Source organism: Stereum hirsutum, assembly GCF_000264905.1.
Source record: "Stereum hirsutum FP-91666 SS1 unplaced genomic scaffold STEHIscaffold_1, whole genome shotgun sequence".
Lineage (NCBI taxonomy): Eukaryota > Fungi > Basidiomycota > Agaricomycetes > Russulales > Stereaceae > Stereum > Stereum hirsutum.
Window position 1 is genome coordinate 1,717,126 of NW_006763131.1, and position 24,625 is coordinate 1,741,750.

At 52.3% G+C, this 24,625-nt stretch overlaps 8 protein-coding genes across 8 annotated transcripts; 2 read left to right on the forward strand and 6 right to left on the reverse strand.

Moving 5' to 3' along the window:
* The first annotated feature begins 1,516 nt into the window (after positions 1-1,516).
* On the forward strand, positions 1,517-3,724 carry STEHIDRAFT_70849 (alpha/beta-hydrolase). The gene is made up of 7 exons (XM_007298084.1): positions 1,517-1,940; positions 2,003-2,070; positions 2,132-2,253; positions 2,324-2,417; positions 2,486-2,841; positions 2,916-3,214; positions 3,273-3,724. The coding sequence occupies exons 1-7, from the start codon at positions 1,729-1,731 to the stop codon at positions 3,571-3,573; spliced, it is 1,452 nt and encodes a 483-aa protein (XP_007298146.1). The 5' UTR covers positions 1,517-1,728; the 3' UTR covers positions 3,574-3,724.
* Positions 3,725-4,783: 1,059 nt separating this feature from the next.
* On the reverse strand, positions 4,784-9,395 carry STEHIDRAFT_151573 (uncharacterized protein; the record flags this gene model as incomplete). Its single annotated transcript, XM_007298679.1, has 13 exons — positions 4,784-6,037; positions 6,103-6,738; positions 6,798-6,871; positions 6,949-7,403; positions 7,464-7,839; positions 7,894-8,029; positions 8,081-8,193; positions 8,248-8,332; positions 8,399-8,543; positions 8,595-8,717; positions 8,777-8,901; positions 8,999-9,107; positions 9,166-9,395. 13 exons carry the CDS (start codon positions 9,393-9,395, stop codon positions 4,784-4,786), a joined length of 3,861 nt encoding a protein of 1,286 aa, XP_007298741.1.
* A 1,640-nt stretch (positions 9,396-11,035) lies between these two features.
* STEHIDRAFT_47939 (RNA polymerase Rpb6) lies at positions 11,036-11,423 on the forward strand (the record flags this gene model as incomplete). Its single annotated transcript, XM_007298020.1, has 2 exons — positions 11,036-11,130; positions 11,264-11,423. Coding segments are annotated over 2 exons (255 nt in total), but the record flags the coding sequence as incomplete, so codon positions are not given.
* A 1,446-nt stretch (positions 11,424-12,869) lies between these two features.
* On the reverse strand, positions 12,870-14,270 carry STEHIDRAFT_47224 (DHS-like NAD/FAD-binding domain-containing protein; the record flags this gene model as incomplete). Its single annotated transcript, XM_007297983.1, has 3 exons — positions 12,870-13,456; positions 13,584-14,061; positions 14,127-14,270. 3 exons carry the CDS (start codon positions 14,268-14,270, stop codon positions 12,870-12,872), a joined length of 1,209 nt encoding a protein of 402 aa, XP_007298045.1.
* A 251-nt stretch (positions 14,271-14,521) lies between these two features.
* STEHIDRAFT_117295 (ribonuclease T2) lies at positions 14,522-15,942 on the reverse strand. Its single transcript, XM_007298680.1, has 6 exons — positions 15,562-15,942; positions 15,363-15,495; positions 15,244-15,299; positions 15,043-15,185; positions 14,830-14,983; positions 14,522-14,763 (listed from the first exon to the last, which is right to left on the reverse strand). Exons 1-6 carry the CDS (start codon positions 15,865-15,867, stop codon positions 14,650-14,652), a joined length of 906 nt encoding a protein of 301 aa, XP_007298742.1. The 5' UTR covers positions 15,868-15,942; the 3' UTR covers positions 14,522-14,649.
* Positions 15,943-16,372: 430 nt separating this feature from the next.
* On the reverse strand, positions 16,373-17,237 carry STEHIDRAFT_143659 (uncharacterized protein). Its single transcript, XM_007298681.1, has one exon. It carries the CDS (start codon positions 17,153-17,155, stop codon positions 16,445-16,447), a length of 711 nt encoding a protein of 236 aa, XP_007298743.1. The 5' UTR covers positions 17,156-17,237; the 3' UTR covers positions 16,373-16,444.
* Positions 17,238-20,018: 2,781 nt separating this feature from the next.
* Positions 20,019-22,221, reverse strand: STEHIDRAFT_151579 (uncharacterized protein; the record flags this gene model as incomplete). The annotated part of the gene is made up of 4 exons (XM_007298682.1): positions 20,019-20,293; positions 20,349-20,496; positions 20,548-22,157; positions 22,206-22,221. 4 exons carry the CDS (start codon positions 22,219-22,221, stop codon positions 20,019-20,021), a joined length of 2,049 nt encoding a protein of 682 aa, XP_007298744.1.
* Positions 22,222-22,930: 709 nt separating this feature from the next.
* Positions 22,931-24,460, reverse strand: STEHIDRAFT_89106 (P-loop containing nucleoside triphosphate hydrolase protein; the record flags this gene model as incomplete). Its single annotated transcript, XM_007298206.1, has 9 exons — positions 22,931-23,020; positions 23,079-23,165; positions 23,218-23,251; positions 23,305-23,597; positions 23,651-23,846; positions 23,897-23,998; positions 24,058-24,164; positions 24,217-24,328; positions 24,390-24,460. The coding sequence occupies 9 exons, from the start codon at positions 24,458-24,460 to the stop codon at positions 22,991-22,993; spliced, it is 1,032 nt and encodes a 343-aa protein (XP_007298268.1). The 3' UTR covers positions 22,931-22,990.
* Positions 24,461-24,625: the final 165 nt, after the last annotated feature.

The following is a 24,625-nucleotide window of genomic DNA, read 5'->3' on the forward strand; positions in this document are numbered from 1 at the left end:
ATTTTTCTCATTTTGCCTCTTGTCTATCTCTTGTGAGTCTCGAATTATTTGTCCCGTTTTGGCCTGATGACTGAAAGGGCTCAATAGTGTACGATTATGACTACCTATAGTGTCGCACCCATACCATAATTGTCGTTCATGGTCTTACCCCCGCCAAGAAGATGACCCATTATGCTCATTGACGTCCTGTTCTGTGACTCTACCCATGCTTGTAAGCTTTCTCGTAGCCACACGTCCGCCACCTGCTGATTTTTTTTGTCGTCTACAGCATCTCAACCCATACCCTTGCACATCACCTACGCACGTCATACCGTCCATATACTCATCCAGCCTCAATAACTCGCATCTTGTTACTCCCATAACCCCTCACACCTCAACTAACATAGCTATCCGGATTGTCCGATCAGATCGCCGATTTTTCTTCATACTTACCTTCATTTGTATATATTCAAGTTTTGACATGCCGCTCATCTCATCTCGCCTCTCGTCTCTCACCTCAATTCAATTTCAACTGTGTCTTCATACCCACACATACCTCGCATACCTCCTAATACAAACACCATTCAATGTTCGATACTCATCCATCTACATATAACTAGCCATCTCTTGTGTTCATCCCATCTCCCATCCCATCGTTGCTCACATACTTACTTCCTTAGTTGTTTTTTCCATTCGATTTTTTGGTCGCTCGTCTGTCCCGTGTATGCTTTCGTTTTCAGACCCGATCCATCTTGATCTATTTCTTGCGATGCGCTGCTCCGAGCTTGACATTCCGTTTCTTGTCCCTCCTGCTTAGACGCTCCGAACGCCGCACATACATACGCTCACGAAAGTATCTGGACTTCATTCATGTACATACGTATTGTGGCGTTGACGTCTCCGGAGGACGATCGGTCCCCTTCTTTACTTTCAAGTTACGTTCTTGTCGATTACTAATATACATACCAGGGCCTACATAGTACATACATACTCGTATCGAAGTATCAGCGAGTCTGGTGCGATGCGAGCTTTGGACTTGGACGTTGGGAAGTGGCCAGGAGCTACTTGCTTGCTTGTGTACTAGATCCAGATGATCCAGATGATAGTAGTTTCTTGTCTATGATTATTTTGATTTTTTCTTGTCAGACTCAGACGGTTGCGGACCGGTCAATGGCACGTCGACCTGAGAGTAGAAATTGGATCGCCGAGAGGAGACGGAGAGGTGCGCACACAGGGCCGAGCGGAGGCAGAATGCGTGGGACGATTCAAATTCCGTCGATCTCGACTCCCTAACTGCCTCATTGTGTCGCCTTCGCATCTGCATCGAGATTGTACTAACGTGCTGCCTAAGTTGGGTAGCCATGGGCTCGATGGGTGCGACTGCAGGGAAAGCCATCGCGGGAGGTTGGAGCGCTACATAGAGACCGTCGGTCACGTCGGCTCACTCGTCGTCATCGAATCCACTCATAATCAGCATCGTGATGACTTGGCGAGCCCCCCAACATCCCCCAACTGAGTCTCAGTCCTCCCGCTAGTACTCAAGACTCACACAGTTCATATATAGGTCTCGGATACCTATGTCTCGGCTGATGGAATCTTTCTCTGGGTTCACTCGTCTGACTCTCTAGACTCTGGCCGCGCTTTCTCCACAATCGCCAGTGAAGCATCATCTTCTGACAGTGACATCGCTTCTATTTCTTTACTCGTACACCCTTGGACTTCGAACCGACTGCTCGATCTAGTACTCGTATGTCTGCTGTCGTCGACTTTGAGCAAACTACTGGACAGCCAGATGTGCGACATGATACTCAGGCTGTTCGTGACACTGAGCCCATCCCGCTCGTTATTGTGGAAGGATTCTTGGGTGGGATAGGTCAGGTCGTTGGAGGGAATTTCGAGTATTACCTGAATGGAGAGGGTAAGATTGCGGAGAATACGGGCAGGACGGTGATATTTGCTGGGTACGCAAGTTCTGCTTCTGTTCATTCAGATCTGTAGACTCTGATGGTTTTGGTGCGTGCAGTGTTGGGCCTGTGAGCTCGTTACACGACAGAGCTTGTGAATTGTTTTACCTATTAATTGGGGGACAAGGTACGCTTGCTGGAACAAGAGTTATATCTTGTCAGTCAAAACTGATTGAGGTTGGTACTAGTTGATTATGGTGCCACACACTCTTGTCTGCATAAGCATGCCCGCTATGGACGTGCACACGAAGCAGGCCTCTACCCGGGTTGGTCTGCTGCACGGCCATTACATTTTCTGGGTCATTCGATCGTGGGTTGCTTAGTTTGATGCCCTAGTTTGAATGCTCAGCATCTCACTCACCCGACCTCACATGTAATAGGGTGGCTTGACCATCGTGAGATTACAGCATTTGCTGAGAGAACGGTTCTTTGGTCAGGAATATGGTCCCGACATGCTCAAATCACTAACTACGGGTATGTAGCATCCTCGTACCCAACTAAAGCATCCCATTCAACGAAACACAAATTTATTATCCTTCTAGTCTGCTCTCCATTCCGCGGAACACAACTAGTCTACACCCTCGGCGAACGCACCGACGCCGCCCCCTCCGTCCGCCCCTTCTCCGTCGGCTCCGCTCTCACCAAGGGCATCCACCTCCTCTGCTACCTCTCACCCCTCACATCACCCCTCCTCGACCTCCGCGCCGAGTCGCGTGCGCTCTCGTTTCGGGAGTTGTCGCTGACTTCGCTGTTGAGACAGTTGTGGAGGAGCGATTGGGCGGAGAGTAGGGATGCGTTGCCGTTTGATGTTACGTTTGAGGCGGCGGATGAGAGGGAAGGGAGAGGTGAGGGAGGGTTGTGTGAGGGGACGTTTTATAGGAGTTATGTGGCGTGCATGGTGAGTTACACACCTTTGAGACTAGCCAGGTGATCTGGATACCACTTATTTTGCCGTTCGTTTTTCGTCTTTAGACGCAGAAATCCAACTGGACGACAAACTCGCACACCCCTACTATAAGCCACATAATCTCTGCACCACTCTACCTAACCTCTCGTATAATGGGTTCTTTCGACTTCTCCACCATCCGTCCAATACCATCGTTTCTCCTCAGACATGAAGCCGATGTGTATGATACATCCAAACAGAGCCCCGGCGCTGATGTCGAGTGTGATGCACAGACGTCAAATACGGCCTCCACGTTGGGAGAAGAATATTGGGCGAACGATGGTGTCGTGCCTGTATTCTCCCAATGGCATCCTTTCCGCTGCCGGTACGTTTATACTCTTTTTTTCCCGTCGAATAAGCCACCGACTGTTTACCTATCACAGAGACACGCATTGCCTACACCACCCCACGCAGCCCAAAACCGCTCCAGAACCGCTAGTCCAACACCCCCCGTCACAACTCAAAACCACCACCAGCGCGACCACTCACTCTCCAATCCCACCTCCCCCAAACTTGAAATCACCCAACTCCGAACCAAGGCCCGGCATCTGGAACGTCCACCACTTAGAGGGAACGACCCACGTCTCCATCATGCCTTTCTGGACTGGCTCTCGCCTCCAGAGAGAGTTCTGGTCTGAATATGGGGATTGGTTGCGGAATGTTGAGACGACGACTGCCCGGTGATGGTGATGAATTGAAGGGGACCTTTTCACGTTTTACTTCATACAGGGAGCCTGAGGATGGATTATCGCATCTCTATCCGGGAAAATTTGTCTGGAACACATATATATATTTGTATGCCTCGTTCACTTGTCTTTACATACATACGCTATCGCATCACCTGCTCTAGATCTCTGCTTATACTTATATCGAATAACCAACCCTGTACACATCAAGATCAAGATTACAAGAATCGAAGCAATGACCGTCGTGCTCCGATCAATCACTGTGACATGACATGAAATGACACACGATTAATGAGCAACCAACGATCGGTGAATATGATGCAGTGGCGTTGTGGCCCAACAATAACAGTGTCGCCCAAAGCGGACATGACTCGCGCCGAACGTTCGGGCCGCGTCCAGTTATCCCGTTTTCAGGCGCCGTTCTCTCTGACTTTTGAATCCAAGGTTCCATAATACCTCCTTGTGTACATTCACCTGAACGTCATGATGCCACGAAGACCGAAGACCAAATATCCTCCGTGTTATACTGTTATTGTATACGAATATATGTATATATTTCGGACAGTTGAGTGTCCCAGCCTAATGTCTCGATGTCTGAGTGTCAATGTATGGACGACGAAAGATGTGGAAGAGGAAGAAAAAGAAAGAGAACTTGAAAGAGAGAAGAAACTCGAAAATGTTTGTTAATGATGGATATTGGATATTGGAAATGGGATATGGAAGTGAAATGCTGTTGGTTGATTGTTTGGTTTGGATGAATATGAGAAAGGAAGAGAAGAAAAAAGGAGACAGGAAAAACATCGGGAAAGAAAAGAACAAGGACAAGAGGAAAGTAGGTAGAGAAAGAAAGAAGCCTAAGATGATATGGAACAAAAAATGATGGATAAGAAACGGTCGAGAACATGAAGGGGGAAAATATTGACTGGTAAAGGTGGAGCGAAAATGGAAACGAAGATGAAGGTAAGAAATATTGGGAGTAGACGTACAAATGATTTTTGATTCGAAAAGGGGAACGATAACATGATACAGCAGACCAAATGACGAAACGGAGAACGGATAACAAAGAACAAAGAAGAGAACGAAACGAGAATATACCCATCTTCTTCTTTTTTCTAGAACGGTACGTCGTCTCAGTCTCCAGATAGTACCTACCAATGTACCACACTTCCAAGCGCTCCGCCCATCCTTCCAACTAAACTCTCCATACTCTACTGCCCCCCACCTCTCCCCCTCCCCCCACCACCATACTCACCCTGTCCATGTCCCGTCGTCGAAGTCGAAGGCGTCGACCTTCCAGTCCCCGTACTCCCCTTCCCCGTCCTACTCCCTCTTCCATCACTATTAGTACCCCCATCTCCGCTCGCCGACCCCGCCGCAGAAGCCCCCGAAGTCCGGTTCTCAAACGGAGGAGCCTGAGTCCGATTCTCAAACGGAGGAGCTTGGTGTCCATGCTGCTGCTTGACCGTCCCCGCCGAGCCGTTCCGCCCGCGCGAATACTGAAGGTCCAGATTCGTGTAATTATGCAGGACGTAGTGCGGTTGTTGAGCACCTTGACCTTGACCCTGACCTTGGCCTGAATTCTGACCCTGACCTTGACCGTGCCCTTGACCGTGCCCTTGACCTTGGCTTTGACCAACGTACGAACCGGCGTTCGAGTTATTATGCTGATCCCCTCTAGCTTGAGCCTGGGCATACCGTCTCTGCGGCGTCTCGTTCCCGCTTGTTTCAGGCGCACGAGTATTCCCATTCCCATTTCCACCTCCGTTCCCACCTCCGACGAAAGCCCCGGACGACACGGGCACGGGCGCGTTCGCGGCGTTAGACGTTGAAGGGGCATTCGATGGAGGTGCAGGAGCGTGCATAATCGGAGGAGGTTGATGGTGCGGATAATAAGGCATCGGAACCGGATAATTCATATTCATCGGCGGCGGCGGCGGATGAGCGTACCACCCCCCTTGCGCACCATGTGCCGGATGAGTCGGAGGATGCGGAACCTGCACCTGTCCCGGCAACGGCTGCGACTGTCCCCTCAACATCGGAACCGCACCTCCAACTCCAACTCCAACTCCAACTCCGGCCCCTACTCCCGTCGATCCACCAGGCGAAGGAAGGGGCGGGTACGCAGGATACGCCGCGTAATGTGGCCAAGCGGCGGTAGCGGTCCCATGGCCGACGGGAGTCGACGCGCTACGCTGTACGTCTAATGCCAACGGTCGATTCTGAGATTGAGTGAAGGGATGGGGACCGCCGCCGCTGGTCATGTATTCGTCGAGTGCCTCGGAGGCATAGAGGGGTACGAGTCCGTGTTCGCCCTGGATGAAGCCTGTTGGGATTAAGGGAGGTTGGTGGTGGTGTTGAAGCTGGTTGGCGTCCTCTTTTCCTGGGCTCGTTTGGGGTTTGGGGGGCTGCTGAGCGTGAGGGCCGGGCATAGGTTGACCGTAAATTCCGTAAGGACCTGGGGCCTGAAACGACGATATCGAATCAGATACGAGAACAATAGAAGAACACATGACGACTCGAAACTCACTTGGAATGGTACATTGCCCATAGTCTGATCTCTCGCATCGCCGTGGCTCGACTGACCAGGTACGTTGCGTGCGCCCGCGGCGGGCATAATATACCCAGGAGGAGGATACCCCGCCATATAACCGCCAGCGTATGGATGAAACGGGGGCGGGTACCAAGGCTGATGAGGGTAGAACCCGACACCTGGCATCCCAGGGTACGGAATGACCGAACCAGGCGGGGGCATCATCGACGCAGGATACATGCCTGCAAGCTGAGCCGCATCGACGCCTTGTCCGGGAGGTACCATACCCTGACTCGCGCTCGACGAATTTGGGGAAGATTGGTTGGACGGATGACGATGAGCCTTCGACCGCATGGTGGTGTCGATGAAGGGCATGTTCGACCGCTGGAGGCCGAAAGAGCTCTCGCTGCTAGGAAGGTGGCTGTCCATAGTGGAAAGTGACGAACGAGACTCGTGGCGCCCGTTACCGGCGAACGAGCGAACGCCGTCCTCAACAGGATTATCGACGTATCTGTTGCTTTGGTAGCGTCCCCTTCCTCGGCCCCGGCCTCCATACCTATAGGCATCGCGATGGTGAGAGTTGCGCGTTCGAATTTGCACGCGTATCTGGCGACCTTCGTGGACACGATTATGCTGTAAAGCGAAGAGCGTCGGTCAGACGTATGTGAGACCATTTAGGTGTATAGACAAACCTGCTCAGAGACAGCTTGAGCTGCCGCAGCCGGGTCTTCGAACCTCACAAACGCAAAGGCCGATTTCTTGTTGACTGTAGCGCCAATGAGAAAAATCATGGAATAAGTCAGCGACCCCATCTTCGTACCGCAACGAAAGAGATAAACTGACGCGGACGAGAATACTTGATATCCTCAATCTTCCCATACCGCTCGAACAACCTCCTAACCTTCGGCTCATCCCACGCCTGAGGTCCCATCATCTCCAACCCACCAACAAAGATAGTCGAAAGATCGAGCTCTCTCCCGAAATTGTCGTACACCTCGCCCTCACGTTCTTCGTCAGGATATTCCGTGACAGTCCCGAACACGTCGACGTACTTCTCCTGTTCGGCATTGGCACCACATGAGATGCGAGGAAATACAAACTCCGGTGTGGATGACCTTTTCGCGGCTGACTTCATGTCCATGACAGGTATCTCTGGTACCTCCGAGCTGTCGCTCGATGTGAGTTGGGAGATGGTGCTGCTGGCGTCGATGCCGCGGCCTGATCGGTCATGGTCTGGGGAAGACGAAGGAGGCACGAATATAGAAGATGTTTGGCCTATAGGAACGGAAGAGTGTGTGCTACAGCAGGGGTGTGAGTACAGAGAAACAGAGCGTGAAGGGTATGACGCGTCAACATACATGATCTTCGCTTCCGGGACATTATCACCTGCTGGCGGTCTAGGAGCTTCATACACCATGGACGTACGAATCGGGAGAGTATTCGACCGTCCGCCCCGTTCGGAAAGCTTCAGCGCGTGAGGCGGGAGGAGCATAGACCGAGTCGCCGTCGAGTGAGAAGCCACAGGAGAGTTCTCGACGGTAGGAGGCATGTTTACCCAGCCGTCCGCGCTGGGGGGCGAAGACAGAAGGGCAGGAGTGTTTTGAAAGGCGTCGACGCCGCCTTCTGGACTGAGGCGCGACGATACTGGGGAACCCATAGTCCCTGCCCCTGTGCCCGAGTCAGAGAGGACAGAGAAAGTGGGAGTCCGAAGGTGGCTTGGAAGGTGAGCACCACCTGACGGGCATAGTTAGCCTTTCGTACCCGAACAAAGGCAAACGAGGATCATACCTCGGTATGCAGGCGAGTATGGAGTCCGAGGATTGGGGAATTGACGCCTTGCTGAATTAGGGGCGACTGCCGGCGAGGGGCCGCCTTGAGGGTTATGGGCCCATGTCACTGTGAGATGAGGCACGGTGCGAAGAGTCTAACGGGTCGGAGGATCAGCGGTGCCTAAACGGAGAACGCAAAAATTTACCATGAGAGCCCGGACGCAGTCGTCCCGGTGTTGCCATTTGACCTCCCAACACCCAGGATCCATAGGCGGCAACCTAGGCGAGTCGTGAGGTGAAGGAAAGGATCCGTGTCCCGCTACGTAGAGGACGGTAAGCGAGCAAGCCATGGTGAGTGCAGGCATAAACGTACCCGGAACGTGAAGAGCGGAGAACTCATGACGATAGGGTCCAAAATGTTCGAGTGGTCCAAAGGCAGCACCAAGCCTATGGATGGTCTAACCGACATAGGCACGATGAGAAAATGTGCATATATGCGTGTTGAAAGGACAGTAGCGACGAACCTCAGCATCGTATGCCACAGGAGACAAAAAAATCCCTTCGCCGTCGAAGGCATCGCAGAGTTCTGTCTCGTCTTTGTTGATCAGAGCATCACCTGCTGCTGCTGGGAGATCGCAAGCCTCTGTGTTGTACAACACAGAGACATACCTAAGGAGAGCACAGTGAGCAGAAGTCTCGATAAGTAGGATGGAGACGTACTTCGAGCCCGAAGGCCGCCAGAGTCTCATGGCAAAGGCCAAGTCAAGTTCAACAGGTTGGCTGTGGGCAGTCTGAATAGAGCCCGGAGTGCCATCGAGACGTATCGGGGCCTGCACGGGTTTTCTAGACGGACACATAAGGACGTTGCCCGATATAGCAGCGAATAAGAAGGACAAGCTAACCGGTAAGAGATTAAGAGGGAGCGCAGTGCCCGAGCAGGTTCGTAGCGCAGATGACGGCCGAGAAACGCGCGTGGTGGGTCTTCGGAGCGAAGAGCGTCGATGAGGCGAGTAGCAGCAGCACCATTCTACGAAAGAGAGTACGTTGACCGATGGTCGGTCGGTAATGCGAAAAGAATAAAGAGGAGAAGAAAGGGGTACCTCGCACTGGATAAATGCGCATACGCCACCGCGGGCGTCGCGAATGACTTTGACGGAGAGAGCGTCAGGGTAACCAGACAGATGCTCGGTGAGGAGACGGGTTAATTCCGGTGGGTCATAGATGGACGGGAGGCTGCACGGCCTTTGGTCAGCCTTTGATCAAACAAAGGGAAGTACGGATCGTGAAATACCTTCCGACGAAAACACTGGCGTCATGGGGCGTCCTCTCGTCCCTGCGCCTAGAGCTGTTGAGAGGCGTAAAGGTCGCCTGAAGAGGCGATAGTTTTGAAGCCGAAAAGCCAGTAGCGGGAATACGCAGAGGGCTGGCTGGCTGACGAGCGGGCGAGGGAGTGCGCGGCTGGTTGAGGGGGTCGAAGCGATTTCCCCACGAGCGAGGCTTAGCAAGACCTTTTGGCGGCATAGAGAGATGCAAAACAAAATGATGGAAATATGTCTGTACGAGGGCTAGATAGACACTGGACGGGCTAGCAAGTGTCCTAGGAATGGGGGAGGGGGGACGAGCACAAGAGAAGGTGAGGGTCAGAAGGAAGAGACGACGAGGAGCAAATTGGGGAGGCGTGATGGGGTATACTCGAGTAGGCAGCCCGGGCCATGGCGGGGAAGCGCGTCCGGGGAGTTGCCCGCTTCGAGCAGAGAGGGTGGCGGAGCGTGAGCCTCGTGGGCGCATAGCTCCCTTTGGCCATTGTCTATCCGAGTAAGGAAATCCGCGCCTTTCGCATATGCGCACAGAGAAAATGCAGCGCGTCGCCGGAGTGGGATCGTCTGGACACTGACAGTCACAGAAGCTAGCGAGGGACGGCGCTCCGGCGACATAGATTGCCCCAGCGGACGTCGTCGAAGGCAATGGAGTCGCGTCGGTCGAAGGCTATCTGAAGACGGGTGAGTGGACAGGAGCTGCCCCGATGACGAACTGGGCGATCGGAACTGTGATTGTCGTCCAGGTCGCTTCTCTTCAAGTCCAGCGTCCAGTCCGCGGACCTCTGGCTTCCGAATAAGGCGACTCGTGAGGCAATCAATCGCCAGAAAAGTCACAGTTTTCGCCGCTACTTCATTAGGACCGTCCCTATTCGGAGTGACATGCAAGAAGAATGCTGAGAAGCGCACAAGATGGAGCCGGGAAACGAGAGCTCAATCGAAGTGCATTCGGTGGGTCGTCGGCGTGCAGATCCTCAGAATCATGAGAAACGACTAGCAGAAAGCGCATTTCGGTCGTTATTACGAGGCGGAGAACCCTTTCAAAGTAGATTGGTCCCTTCCTCGACGTCCTGATTGTATTTTGACGACGCAGAGTGACAGAGTGATCCTTGCGCCAGCCGGTTGAACGATTGGTTACTCTAAGAGACTGAGGAGACTAGCAATGCAGAACATAAGAAGGGATTTATTTAGATTCGCTTCTGTACATGCGGGAGAGACCAGGGGTTATGATTCCTCCGTGATAAATTGGACAAAAGCAGTTGATGGCAAAGTGGTTGCTCTCAAGGGAGTCATTCAAATCCAAAGTGGCACCAACCAATTTTCACATCCCGACGGAATCAAAGTCCAACTCCGCCCTGCCGCGTCTCGGCAACAGTCCACCTTCTCTCTACTCACCCACCACCTCCCCACAAAACAAATCCACACCCACCAACCTCTCCACCACAAACACCCTCACAAAATGTCAGACGACGGAGGATACGGCGCCGGAGACGACTACGAGTACGGCGGAGGCGGTTTCAACGACGACACATTCGTACGCCCCTCACTTCTCATTCCTCACTTTCCTCGAATTCAGATCCCAACCCTTCCTTATTCCGCTCTGTTGCATAAAAGGACGAAGGCTACGACCTCCTAGCCCCCGAAGCCCAAGACCCCGATGCAGACCCCCTCGACCCCTCAGACCCCTCAGACCCCACAGCAGCAGCAGCAGCAGCAGCAGGCCAAATAAACGGCATAAATGGGAACGGGAACGGGGACCTCGACGCGCAAGATGACGCCGCCGCAGGAGGTGCAAACGGGACGAATGGGGCAGGAGGAGGAGGAGGGGCAGCGGCGACGATAGTGGGCGAACGACAGCCGAATAAAGTTAGAGTGACTACGCCTTATTTGACGAAGTATGAGCGGGCGAGGATATTGGGGACGAGGGCTTTGCAGATTAGGTGCGTTTCTGTGTCTTTGAGAGTTTTCACGTCTCTGTGTCTGTTCCCATCAAATCCGAACCACTTCGCACCATTCACAATTCGACTTGAACTCAGACCCTAACACTTTCATCCTTCGATTTTTATCCCACAGCATGAATGCCCCCATCCTCGTCCCCCTAGACGGCGAAACCGACGCCCTCCAAATCGCGATCAAAGAACTCTCCCAGCGCAAAATCCCACTCATCATCCGACGTTACCTCCCCGACGGCTCCTTCGAGGACTGGAGCGTCTCGGAGCTCATCAGCGATTGAGGCCTCACTCCCTTACCTCTTTTGTCTCTTTTGTTTATTTCCCGACCTGATGCCTCTTTTCCGGTTCTCACTGTTTCGTCCTGTCCCGTCATGTCCTGCTTGTTCCGACCTCACCCCATCCGATCACCTCTTCTCTTCTCTTCTCCCGCCTCCGCTACTTTCATTCATTCATTTTTGGTGTCCCGACGCTTTTCCCCTTTTCAGGTTTTCTCCCCCATCCCCCCATGTAGCCTACCTTTTTGACTCAATGACAATCCCAACCCACATCGACACTCGTATTCAGAACTTGGAGCGAACACACCTACATAACCAACCCGGCACTCTTTACTCTTTATCCAGGGCGTCCTGTCACCTCGAAAGTAGCTTCACGTCCATCATGCGTTTGCATCAACGTTCAACACTAGCGATCGTACTCGAGACTCGAGACTCGAAACGAACTGTCAATTGGGTGTATATACAATATGCAATAAACTATGCATGCAATGCGAGTGCGGAAATGCTGCGATTGCGAAAAAGGTGGAGCAAATGTGCGTGCGTTCGAGCGTTCGATGCGGGGTGTACGATCGTGAAAGCATTGTGACGTTGTGGAAGGTGTAACGTAGAAGAAACAGAAACAGAAACAGAAACAGAGCACAAAAAGAGAAGGAATTGAGAATTGGGCATTGTTTTATAAGAAGAAATGTGTGATGTGTGGAATTTGAATGGAGTGTACAAGCTGGACAATAACAAGAACGAGACAAAGACGAAAACTGCGTGAGGCGCAGGGTACTTACATGCAGAACAACCAAGAACAACCACGCGTCAAGACTCTCAACCTAAAACATCGATCTCCAACCTCTTACTCCGCCTCCCCATCTGACTCCGACTCTGTGGCCGCGGCGGCGCAAGGGGGGCCACCACTGCCCCCTGACGCTGACTCCCCGACGGCGGCATCGGAATCTCCAACTTCATCCGCGCCGCGCTCGCCTTCTTGCGAAGTGGCGGTGGTAGCGGAGCAACGACGGTAGTAGCGGCGGCACGATGCGAAGATTTCACACCGGTCTTAGGGATCGTTATCGTCATCGGGAACTCCTCGTCCGTATCGGTCTCATCACCACCACCACCAGCAGCGGCGGCAGCGTCAGCCTTTGCATTATTGGTCGTGTTCGCGAAGCACGATCTGTCCCTCTCGTCCCCTAATACGTGTGCATGTGGTGGTGGTTGTGTTGACGATGGCACGTGGTGTGGTCGATTTTGCTGCGATTCGGTGAAGGAGCGACGTTTGGGCGGGCTCGAGTCGAGTGCGGAGTAGTGCGAGGTGGAGTGTCGACGTTTGGTGGGTGAAGATAGTGGTTTTGTGGAGGGGACGTCGAAGGCGTCGTCGGTGGGCGGGATGTTCTCGCGCTCGGGTAGCGCAGCCTTCTTTCCCTCTGCAGACAAAAAAAGAAAAAGCAGAAAAAGGTACAGTCAGGAAAAAGCGAGATGAGAGACACGATAGACAGCGAACGCACTCTTCCCCTTCGTTTTCCCTTTCGTCACCTTAAATTTTTGTCCCTCCTCACCCACTACTACCCCCGAGGCCGCCGGCCCATCCAACGTTGTCTGCACCTCCCAGTCCTCCGGCCTATCCCTCCTCCACTGCTCTACCACCCTCTCCACCCACTCATCCGTCGTCCCCTCCACATGATAATCGATAATCCCATTCCACTCGCTCCCCGGCGCCGTCTTGTTCACAAATATCACCTTATGCGACATCCTTGGCGTCGACGTCGACTTCGACGACGAAGCAGCAGGGCCGGTGCCAGCAGCAGCAGCAGGAGGGGAGGGCGCACCCGCGTGGACAGTCCGCGCGAACTCCTTGACGAGCTTCTTGAGCCCGTGGACTTTGAGCGAAGTGCCCATGACGATGAGCAGATCGGGCCGCTTGGCGAGGTCACCGGTCTGGATGGTTCCGATGTCGTCCCCGAGCGGGTGTGGTTCGTCGTAGAGGACGATAGCAGGACGGAGAGTTCCGACCTTGAGCGCCCGAGCAGACCGCGCGACTCGTGCTTCCGCTGCGAACGCATGTATCCAGAGACGCCACAAAGCAAGAGGGAAGATAACATGAGACATAACAAGAATAAAAATCAAATGAGCAAGGGGCGTGGGGACGTAAGAAGAGGGAGAAAAAAGAGGGCGTACAGCGTGCATTGCATTCGGGACAGTCAGGCGCGATGCCTTCGTTGAAGAGTCGGAGGTACTCCTTCGTGCACGGAAGGTCGGCAGAACAGAACGTACAGCGCACGCGGTGGATGTCGCCATGTAGCTGCACGTTTCGCACGTCCTTCGTCTTGAGCTTCGACTTGCCTTTGCTAGTCGCTGCCCGCGCGTCATCGCTCGAGCTACCGAGCAGGCCGGCACGCTCCTCGAACCCATCGATGTTTTGTGTGTACGACCGAAGGAGCTTCTTCTTCGTGTCTAGCGTTTTGAGAAAGGTGTGGGTAGGTGAGGGAGAAGCGGCGTCGACGGATTGTTTGAGTTGGGAGATGAAGGTATAAAAGACGGATGTCGATGTCGGGTCGCGGAATAACGAGGCATCGAAAAGGTCGCGACCCTTCATAACGACGTCAGGGTATTGTTGCTTGACGAGATTGTACAATCCATCGGATGATCGGAAATCCTGTTCAGAGAGAGGGAGAAAAGCGTCAGAGTGGAGACAAAGCCAAGACGCGGCATGACACGGACTGGGATTCCACACGAGCACGAGATGCCAGCACCGGTCACGACGACGATGCGTTTCGATTTAATGACGGCGGAAGTGAGCGCGGCGACTTGTCTGCGTAGGGAGGCATCGGCAGCGGCGGCGTCGAGACTGAGGGAGACGACCATGGTCGTGGGCGGGGGACGCGGGCGGGGTGGGAGGTGGCGGTTGGGTTGAGAGAGAAGAAATGAGGGCGGAAAGCAGCCCGGTGAACCAACAGCCAGGAACGGCGGCCTGGCGCTCCGCTGTTCAACACTTTCGCGTCGCGCGTCAGATCGCCACGTGCGCATGTGTATTGATGCCCCACGCCCGCATCTTATCGCAGATTAGATTTTGGCCTGCAGACACCCACCGACGTCCACAACTTCGACCAAAATTATTGCTCGCAAAAAATGTCTTTTATGAGGAGGTAGTACTGTAGCAAAGGGAACCTCGATTCACAATCGTAACCTCGCCCACATGATGGGTACCTCTCAACTTTAAATTTCTCCTCCCACACTCCACGCCTCACCGAACCTCACGCTCGGACGTGGGTGTCCTCTCGTAATAATGAATACCAGCTGTAGCAGAGCAAGTGCTATTATAGGTCGTGTCCAAGATCTTGAACTGCCCGAATTGTTCCTGTGCAATTGCAATAGTCGGTAAGCCATCGATAGTGAAGAAGAACAGACAGGAGGTGTCACTGACCGTTCCCAGAACGTGGTTGTAATACCACACTTCTTGCAGAACAGTCCCGTTACTTCCACATCCGACGTAGGGAAGAGAACCGGTCTGAGCCTTCAATGCGGTCTGAATCTGCGAGAGAGGATACGTCGTCTTGTTCGATGGCACGATCCCGGAACTGAGGCCAGCAGAATGAGTTCATGTGCAGAGGATGGTAGAAAGAAGCAGAAGACGTACGCCGCAAGGATGTCGTATGTAGGGAACATTTTGAAAGCACGAATGACAGCCTGGAAGAAATCAACGACATCCTGATGCTCCTTGTAGTCCGGTCCGTAGCAAGCGACATCGAAAGTAGAAGTGCACGTCGCATGCTTTGAGAACTATTCGAGTATATGAGTTGAATAAATGACCCTTGCTTGAAAACAGATAAATACGAACCTCATGAGCCCAGAACCCCTCGTTCTTTTCTCCCTGGCTAACCCAATATTTGTTCACTGCAGAAAAATAATCACAGTGAGTCTTGCCACACTACAAATGCACCCAAGCGGCCCACGTACTGAAATCAAGCAGATCCTGCCTTCCGAAGTCTTTCACGAACGTATCCACACCAGGACCAGTATACGCCGTGACACTGCTATCATCAGGCAATGGATCATACTGCCTCGACGCATCACAATATTGCCCATACGTCTAGTCACCGCCAATACCCGCCAATATCAACATAATGATGAACGATAAGAGAGGACACAAACGCACCCCGTCACAATTATCCGGCCACAACCCATGGATCGTCCAACTCCCCTTCGGCAACAACTGTCCCTCCTCCTCATACCCCGTATACGTGTCCCAGAACTGAGTCTGCAGTACCAATCCACCCGGCGTAGGCGAGCAGCACGTATTCTCGATCGTCGTCGTATTTTCGCAGGAGAACGTGAAAGGTTGACTAGCACATGCAGAGATATTCGGATACGTGTTGGGTACTACGGATTGACGGAGAGAGAGGTCTAGATACTCTGCATTGGCCACAGAAAAGAGCGCAGCGAGGACGACGAGGTAGACCATTTTGGAAAGCACAGCGAAGAGCAGACAAGCTAGGAGAGGGGCGTAGCTCCGTCCAGAGATTCAGAGCAGGTTAATGCATCTTATATATGTGCCGCCCCGGAGAAAGTGTGGTTTTCGCGATGGTGCCTGCGAAGAAGTCAGTGGAGGACGCGACCCATGTGCTGCACGATCCCCACGGCTGCTGAAATGTTTGACCAAGGCCCAAAGGGAGATAAGTGCATGCTCTAGGGAGATATAGGCGCATCACGTTCTGCCCTGTAGAGTATTATGATTGGCGGTGAGCGACGGGGAAGGGGCGGACGTTGGTGACATCGGCGAGGGCCGCTTGACGTTGTCAAATAACCTCTGCACATCATCCATCACGTCCTTATCACCTCCACCGAACGTGCATGCAGGAAACACAGGCAGCGAATAAATTGTGTCGCAAACATCATATACCCTGCAATGGTGGATAGTCCGTGGTAGGCGTTCAAATGAGAGAAGTGTTGATGAGCTTTATTTCCATCTTGCTTATATCCACAAATATCGTACACCAGCGCCGTACACCTCTTCTCAAAACATTTCCCTGACTCGTCATCTACTCGCGATCCCACCGCTTGAGGAACTTCACATCCCTCCTCTCCCTATCCGTAATACTACTCTGCAACCTCGTCCTCCACGGCGTGCTCGTCGCGATCTTATACTCCTCCGTCCCCTCCCTCTCCTTCCCACTCGCCCACTCATGCACCGCCAAATACTTCGGCGGCTGTCCCCCCGTCGCCTTCGTACCCGCCTTTGCAGCCTCCTTCAACACAAACCTTCTACTCCGAATCCACCCCGGCACCTTCGCCAACAACGGAATATGCTCCTCGTCATACCACCTATTGAACTCCTCCTCCGCCTCCGGCTTCACCGAAATACCCACAATCAACGCATACGGCGCCGTCTTCTTCGGGTCGTATAATGCCGAGGGCGGCGTCGCTTTTCCCTCAGGCGGGTTATACACCTCGTAAGTTCTCCGATCTAACACCTCCATCTTCGAGAAAATGTCTTTCTCGCGCTCGCTGCGCGTTTCCGCGAGGGTGGAATAAGGCGGGACGAGCGTCGATTCGTACGATTCGAGATCGTAGTATGCTGCCCAGGACGGTTTTTGGCCGTCGTCGGCGCTGAAGCGTGCCCAGGAGGAGAAGGCGGGGATGTTCACGCGGAGAGGGATGTGCTCGTTGTCGTACCAGTCATGATACTCGGCTTCGGGGACGGCGGGACCTGGCTCGGCGAAGACGAGGAGGAAGCCTTTAGGGGTGGACATGACTGCGCGTGTAGCTTTGTGCAGGTGAGTTTGACGGTTTATGCAGGGAAGATGGTGGTCAAAGAGGTTGTGAGAGGAGTTGACAGTAGCTGGGGACTTGAGAACAAACCTAGTGTGGTGGTTTTATATGCGGTCGCCCGTATTCCGTCGAGGATGAGATCATGCTTCCGGATGTGGATGGTTGCTGCAGGCTGAGGAAGCAGGTCCAGTGATGCCTGCGCTTGCATATGGACGAGCTCGCAATCGCACAATCATGATACGAATGTCCCCGAAGAACTTAGAAGAAGTGACAATACAATGCAGAAGTGTACAGCAGAAAATACATCGAGACTGCGCTAACAGATACAGCAATGGTCCAGACAACAGCAATACAAGCCCCAGCAGGGGTGGGTACCAATAGTTACACAGATGAGAACGAAGCAGGCAGATGCAGATGAGGTGGGAAGCTGAAAGTCTAAGGCCAAGGAGCGAATCAGATCTCAGACGTCGGCCCATCCACCTTCATCTAGTTTATAGGACGCTTCGGACTCGGGTTTGTCGGGACTGTCCACGAGTTTGGCCACACGCTCTTCAGCTCGTCCTGCAAAAGTAAATGCGTCAGAAAGAGCGTCGCGATGGGTAAGGTGAGTGGGATTACCTTTGCGAAGAAACATGCGCGTCGCGGATGCGTGTGAGATGATGTGACCACCGATAGGTTTCAATGCCCCGCCAGCAACGAACGTCATCGTCGCACCCGGGTCGGCTTCAAGGAGAGTAAGCGTATTATCAGTATTTGCCTGAAGGAGAAGACTACGGCGAAAGACTCACATTGTACTTGGTTGGTGATCAAGACGACGACCTGTGGATAAAGTAATTACAGGTGCACATGAGTATTATGGAACAATCACTGACGTTGTACTCCTCAGATAATTTGGTGAGTTTGGAAAGCATCTGTAATAATGATATTGGAGATCGGTAGTCGTTCAGCAGTAAACCAGGTGACTGTTACCTGTCCAAGCTAAAAAGGTAGATGAGCACGATGAAACTCATAGCTAGAACGATAATGTCTCACTTTCTGCTGACGCTCGCTCAATTCACCCCGTCCTGAGAAATCAACTCGGAAGAGGGCCATTATGCTGTCGACGATCTACAGGGTTGAATGAGACCTAGCCCGGAACAATATGACTGAAAGGAACGAACAATCAGTCTGAAATCCTTGTCTTCCGCAAACCTCATGGAACACTCGTTAATGAGTTCCATCTAAATTCGATATCAGCCTTTATCTCAACAAGTAGAACAGAGGAAGGTACGGACCTGATGTTCACTGTTGAACGCGCGAGCTATAGATAAAACGAACGACAGCCAGGACATGAATATAATGATATAAAACTAGAAGCTCGAGACGAACCGTAGAGTATGTTCTCTAACGCCATATCGCCATTCACACCAAAACGCTCCGCGATGGACTTGATACGGTCAGGCCGAAACGTCCCTACAAAAAAGGGTGAAAACGAGTACGATAGTATCGACATGAGCGTACACATACCCTCGGTGTCGATATATGCGACCTGCAAAGCTTGTCAACGGTCAGGCAGGCCAAGAAACAACGCATATACTCACCTTCCCGGACGTCCCACCAAGTTCTGGAGGAAGTTGCGCCATAACACTGAGTGTATGCGCAAGCTGCGTCTTTCCTGTACGATACTCGCCGTATACTACACTCCATTTTATCGACGACGCGTCAAGAGAAGGCATAAGCAAACGACGAACCCTCAGTAATGGATTGAGACATCAGTCCACCTAGCATAGGAAAAAGAGAAGAGTTATAAACCATGCATGTTGATATGAAGAAAGAACAACGTACCTCCTAACATAGCATCCACCGCTTTACTACCGGTGCTCAGATTCATGACACGCCTCCGTTTATCTTGCATCTCCAGCCCAGTGGCGAACGACGACCCCTGCGTGGCTCGTCAACATATGCGCCATAGAGAATATAAACGAGACGGACAAGCATCTTGTGGGCCGCTTCCTGTAGTGAAGGTCAACATATGCTCTGTTATGAGGTACGAGAGTAAAACGCACTTTGATCTTCTCTACCTTCGCCTCCGACATGCCCTATACACAAGTATGAAACATCGTGAATGAAGTCACGTGAAAGGGATATGTACGAACCTTGATCTTAAGCATCGTCCTGCGCGTCGTCATGTTCACTCCGGAGACCGTATGAATCGCCGATCCCTGGAACGTGTTGGTGTTGAATGGAATTGAAGCGAAAAATGAGCGCATATATTCACGTACCTTTAGCTTCAAGATATCTTGCACGTTGATACCCTATTATCACCTGTTAATGATGGTCTTGCAGAAGGCATGACTCCAAACGGATGCATACATGCTGTTGCAACTCGTCAACACTGTCGAAAAAAGGAGCCTATACAGAAATAAGCTCATATAATGATCGCATTCAATGGATGCAAGGACGTACTGCATCGTCTGCAGCCTCTTCCTGAGGCTCCGGACTGCCGGCACGAGAAGCGTCGGCCTGAGGAGTGTCGGTCTGAGCGGTGTTACGGCGAACCATTGAATATGTGACAATTTTTTGTTAGTCGAGTGAAGGAAGCAGTCAGCAGTAATTGGGGAAAGAGGGAAAAGGAGCAGAAGCAAGTCGCGTTCGTGGCTCAGAAACGCCACATTTAAAGCGCGCAAATCGTCACGTGGTCGTGGCGAATCCCATTGTGGCGTCAGGACTCGGAACGACTGATCCAGATGGTATGTCAATTATCAGCAACGGCGCACAATCAACTGCGAAAATACATGTAAGTGATAAGCAGCAGACAGCAGGCGGCGCACAAGAACGACGATAACTCTTCGGCACAACCGGGTGTTAGCCATCCCATTCATCATTGTCGATGGACCCCAGGACCTCCACACCGTCATTCTGCGTCTTCTTCGACTTTTTTCCGGAGGACGGTCGAGATGGGCCAGGTGTTGAAGACTTAGCAGGCGTTGAAGCGCCATCGCCAGACGTCCCTGCAGCAGGACCTGATCCGTCAGCTTCTTGTCCATCAAGCTGGGATAAGTTCGGGCGAGTAGGAGCGCGAATTTCTGGCGTCGGGCCCGAGAAGTCCTTCCCTGTCATTCGAGACAGAGTTTGCATATCTGTGTCGATGTAGATATATCAGTATCCGTCTATATGAATGGAAAGAGATCTTACCATATGGGACACGATGGTCAAGGCAATATTGGATGCGAGCAGGATTCTTCTTGTCCTCGGCTTTGAACTTGTTCTTGCAAGCCTTCCGGTCGCGGCCAGGCATAACGTACGAGATCAGTTCGTAATTCTCGCCGAATTGTGAAAGCGCCTGTAATCCGTGTTAGTTGAATATGAGCGTATATATGTGAATAGATTTTACCTCGTAAAACAATTCCGTCTCCATCCCACTCCAACGAGACCCTCCTGCTTTCTTCCCATATGAAGCAGAGTTGACGAACTTAGTAGCATCGGATTCCTCAACATGCACGTAGTTCTCCGTCTCATTCTCCTCAGCCCTGTCGACAAAGAGGGATTCTTCGTCCACGATGGTCTCGCCGTTGGGTCCTATTCGAACTTGCACAGTGAAGCGACTGGTATCTAGGGACTGCGAGTAATCAAACTGCGCGCTATCGTCTTTGCCACCCTCGTCGCCCTCGATGGTATTCTCAGCAGGAGGTTGGGAGCTTTCGGGAGTCGGTTGCTTGGATGTACTGGGAGCGTTGGTAGCAGGCTGAGACGAAGACGCGGCTGCTGGTCTGCCGTCGTCGATATCCTCCTCGTCCCTCCCATACTTCTTCGCCTCGGTGACGGCCCTCATACGTGCCCGCCTCTCCTTATTAGATTGTTTCCAAGCGGCATGATTGTCGAAAATATGGGAAGCTTTGCTGCTTACACGACCTTGCCCCGTATCGTCGCAAAGGTTCGCCATAGTGATCACCGTGGGGTCCAAATCCTCTCCTGGCTCAGCGTCAGCGGAAAACGGAGGCGCCGACTCTTTGCGCTCGCGCGGAGCTGCACTCTTTCGCCTACGCTTCTTCGGTTGACTAGGCTCCTCTTCAGCACCTTCCTCAATCGCCTTCCGGGCGTTCACCTTCTTTCTTCGGGGTTTCTCCTGGGTCCCTTCGACCTGTCCTTCGACCTGACCGTCCGTCTCTGCAGCAGCGATGGCTTTCTTCGAGCGAGTACGCTTTCGGGAACCTTTCTCTGATGATTCTCCATTGTCGGCTGTCTCAGTTGTGGATCCCTTTCGTCGAGACGGACGTGAAGGTTTGACGACGCTGTCGGAGTTGAGACGAAGCCTTTGAGCATCTGAGCTTTGTATGTCGCCAAGATCATGAGGATGAGACAGTTCAGATTGATGAGGAAGCGGTGGTAAAGGGGATGTATCGAACTGTAAATTCGGATTCGAGAGATCCGGGATGGGCAGTGGCGTAGCCACAGGAGTTTGCGCAGGCTCTGACTGGGGCGGTATTGGTGGGGGGCCAGCCTGAATGGACGGTAGAGACGAAGGTGGAGTTGGGAATGGGTCGTTCTGGGCAGGATGTGATGCTGGAGGTGCTGTAGGGGTGACTCGAGGTGGTCCCATCGACGGTTGCCTCTTGCCGATAGTTATAGGAGTGGCTCTGACCGTGCCAGAACTGATGGGTGTCGCCGGCGTATAGACAGGAATGGCATGTGGAGGTAAAGATGGTGGTTCCAAAAGCTGTGGTGCAGGGTTTGGTATCGAAACTTGAGCAGTTGTGGCGTGCGGGAGAGATGGAACAGGAGTTGGGTAGGGAGCATTCGATGGTTCGGAAGAGGAGCTCTGAGTTGGTCCCTGGACGTGTTCATGAGCGTTTGTGGAAGACGAAGCGACTGGTTGAGCAGAAGAAGAGGCGGTAGAAGGTGTGTCTTTCGGAGCAGGGGTCTGCGTCGATGTCCGTCGAGCATTGTCTGTCGGGGCGCGCGGTCGTCCCTTCGCCACTGGTTTGAAGACAGTCCCGCCTTTCTCTGTAATGCTGTTAGCCACGACAACTTGTAAGAGTTACAGTCACTCACGAACGCGGGTGGACATAGCGTTACAACTGTAACCTCTGTATGAGCGGAGTGGTGATGAGAACGTAGTGGACGCGACAGGAAAAGCTCTGAAAGCAATCGGAAAGGACTAAGCAACCTTTGATGTGGTTTCCGGTGGTATGGCTCATGTGTGGCGCGTTATCTTATCTATAGGCCCACCACGCTGGCGCATTGTTGAGCAATTCGGGTGTTCAAACTTCAAACGTTCACTGTCTGCACCAACTTGTTCGCGCCACAGGTATTAGCTTCGTCCCCATTATGCTCAAAAAAATTCGCGGTACAAATCGCCAATGGCACGCGAGCTTGCGAGCGGAGTCTTGTACCACAGCACCCACATCTCATCCACGTTTGACCCGCACTCGTTTTATTGGCTTGAATTTCGCTCGCCCCTCGTCCAACTTTTCCGCTGAAACAGTGACAACAGGACAGATGTATCACAGTGTGTTCCGCGCGGGTTCAGGCCATCCTAGTCTTGCAGCAAGTTGTGAAAAGAGACCCGTACGGGGTTGGCATCAGACAAGTCCGTCTGAGTAAGTCATTGTAGTAGTCAGGAAGGGCGTGTTCTGTGAATTTATTTCGGGCGGTCTTGTTTCGGACGGCGGTCCTTGAAGAGACTCGTCCTTGTCAAGGAGCGTAACTTATCGGAGTGGCGACCGGACGGGCATATAGGAAGGAGGCCAGCAACGTTCACAGAAGCTGAAAGGACGGCGTATAAGGATACAGAAAGCAAATATTACACAGCAGTAAGGTTCCATCGAACTATATCGCTATATCTTGAACATATCGGGCTTCATATTCTATGCCGGACTCAGTCAGCCTAGTGATGCGAAGAAAGTCACAGAAGATTGAACATACGAGCTTGCATAACCGGGCAATAAGCCCTGCCAGTTGGATCAGGGTGCCAACACCTTCCAGTATTCTCATGTGGGTAAAGCCGATCTCCTAATAAGATCGCATCAGTCTATGCTCAGTCGCAGAATAGGGGGAGGCGAACCTTGATATATTCGAGCTTAGTATATTCAGGGAGCCTACGCAGTGCTAATCAGCCAAACGAGCTCGGATGAACGACATGGAGACGCACTCATCAAATGTCTTGACGACACGGAAAATCGTGACAATAATGTCTACTGCGCTATAACCTTGTCCCCAGAGCTCCGACAACTTCTCCATCGCGAGGTCAACATTTGACTTCATACAAGCGCGAATGATGGTCTGGACGATGATCGGATGTGGCTGATCGCAAACTTTGAAGACATTGTCTGATGAGACGAAACCGAAACCAGACCATGTTGACTGCAGGTTGTTGATGGCTTGTCGCATGTCTCCTTCAGAGGTAAAGATGAGCGCCGTCAAGCCGTCATCATTGTATTCGACCTAGATAACAGTCAGGCCTACGCCACACGCCACGCGAGACGATGTCGACTTACCTTTTCAATGTCACATATTTCCAGCAGTCGCTTCAGGATCTCCGCGTCTCGAAGTTTAGCATAACGCAGAATGGCGCAACGGCTCTGTATTGGTTCGATGATTTTGTTGGACATATTGCAAGCGAGACAGAACCGTGTCGTGTTGGAGAAGATCTCCATTGTCCGCCGGAGCGCTTGTTGTGCGCCAGCGGTCATGCTGAGAGGGTATCAGAATAGAGCGCTTGAAGAGACACACGAATGTCGCACCTGTCAGCTTCGTCGAGAATTACAATCTTGTGTCTTCCGGGAGGCAGAGTAACCTTCTTCTGAGCAAATGCCTTGATTTTGTTGCGCACGACGTCGATACCTCTGTATGTAGAGCCAGACAGTCAAGCATATGGCGTCTCCGGCAAAGTGAGGGTACGCACCTTTCGTCTGACGCGTTCAACTCCAGTACACCCTCCTTGTAGGCATCACCCAACAATTGATGCGCGAGACAATGAATGCTTGTCGTTTTGCCGATACCAGGCATTCCCTACGTGTATACGTGAATACTATGCACACGTCATGAGCTAAACCGCACTCACTGATATGATGAGATGGGGAACATTTCCGTCTCTTGCAATGACCTTCAGTCGGTCTATTGTGTCTGAGTTTCCGACCACATCGTCAAGTATGTTAGGTCGGTATTTTTCCACCCTGGGGTCATGTACGCCTCAGTGAGTGGACAGAGATTGCACGAAAAATGAATAGATTGTACCATGGCAGTTCGTAAGGGATATCTGAGCCATTTGTGGCAGGTGCCTTGCCTTTGGTAGCGGCTGAGGACATGATGAGAGTGCCAGTCAAGAAAAAAGCCGTTTTCCCTTTGCTATGATAATGGAGGAAGAGAACAACGGGAGAATCCGAAGACAGCAACGCGACGCGACGTTGTGTAAAGATTTCCCACCTGTCCTGATCTCGACGCGTCGTGTGACAAACTTGTGACGCGACGCG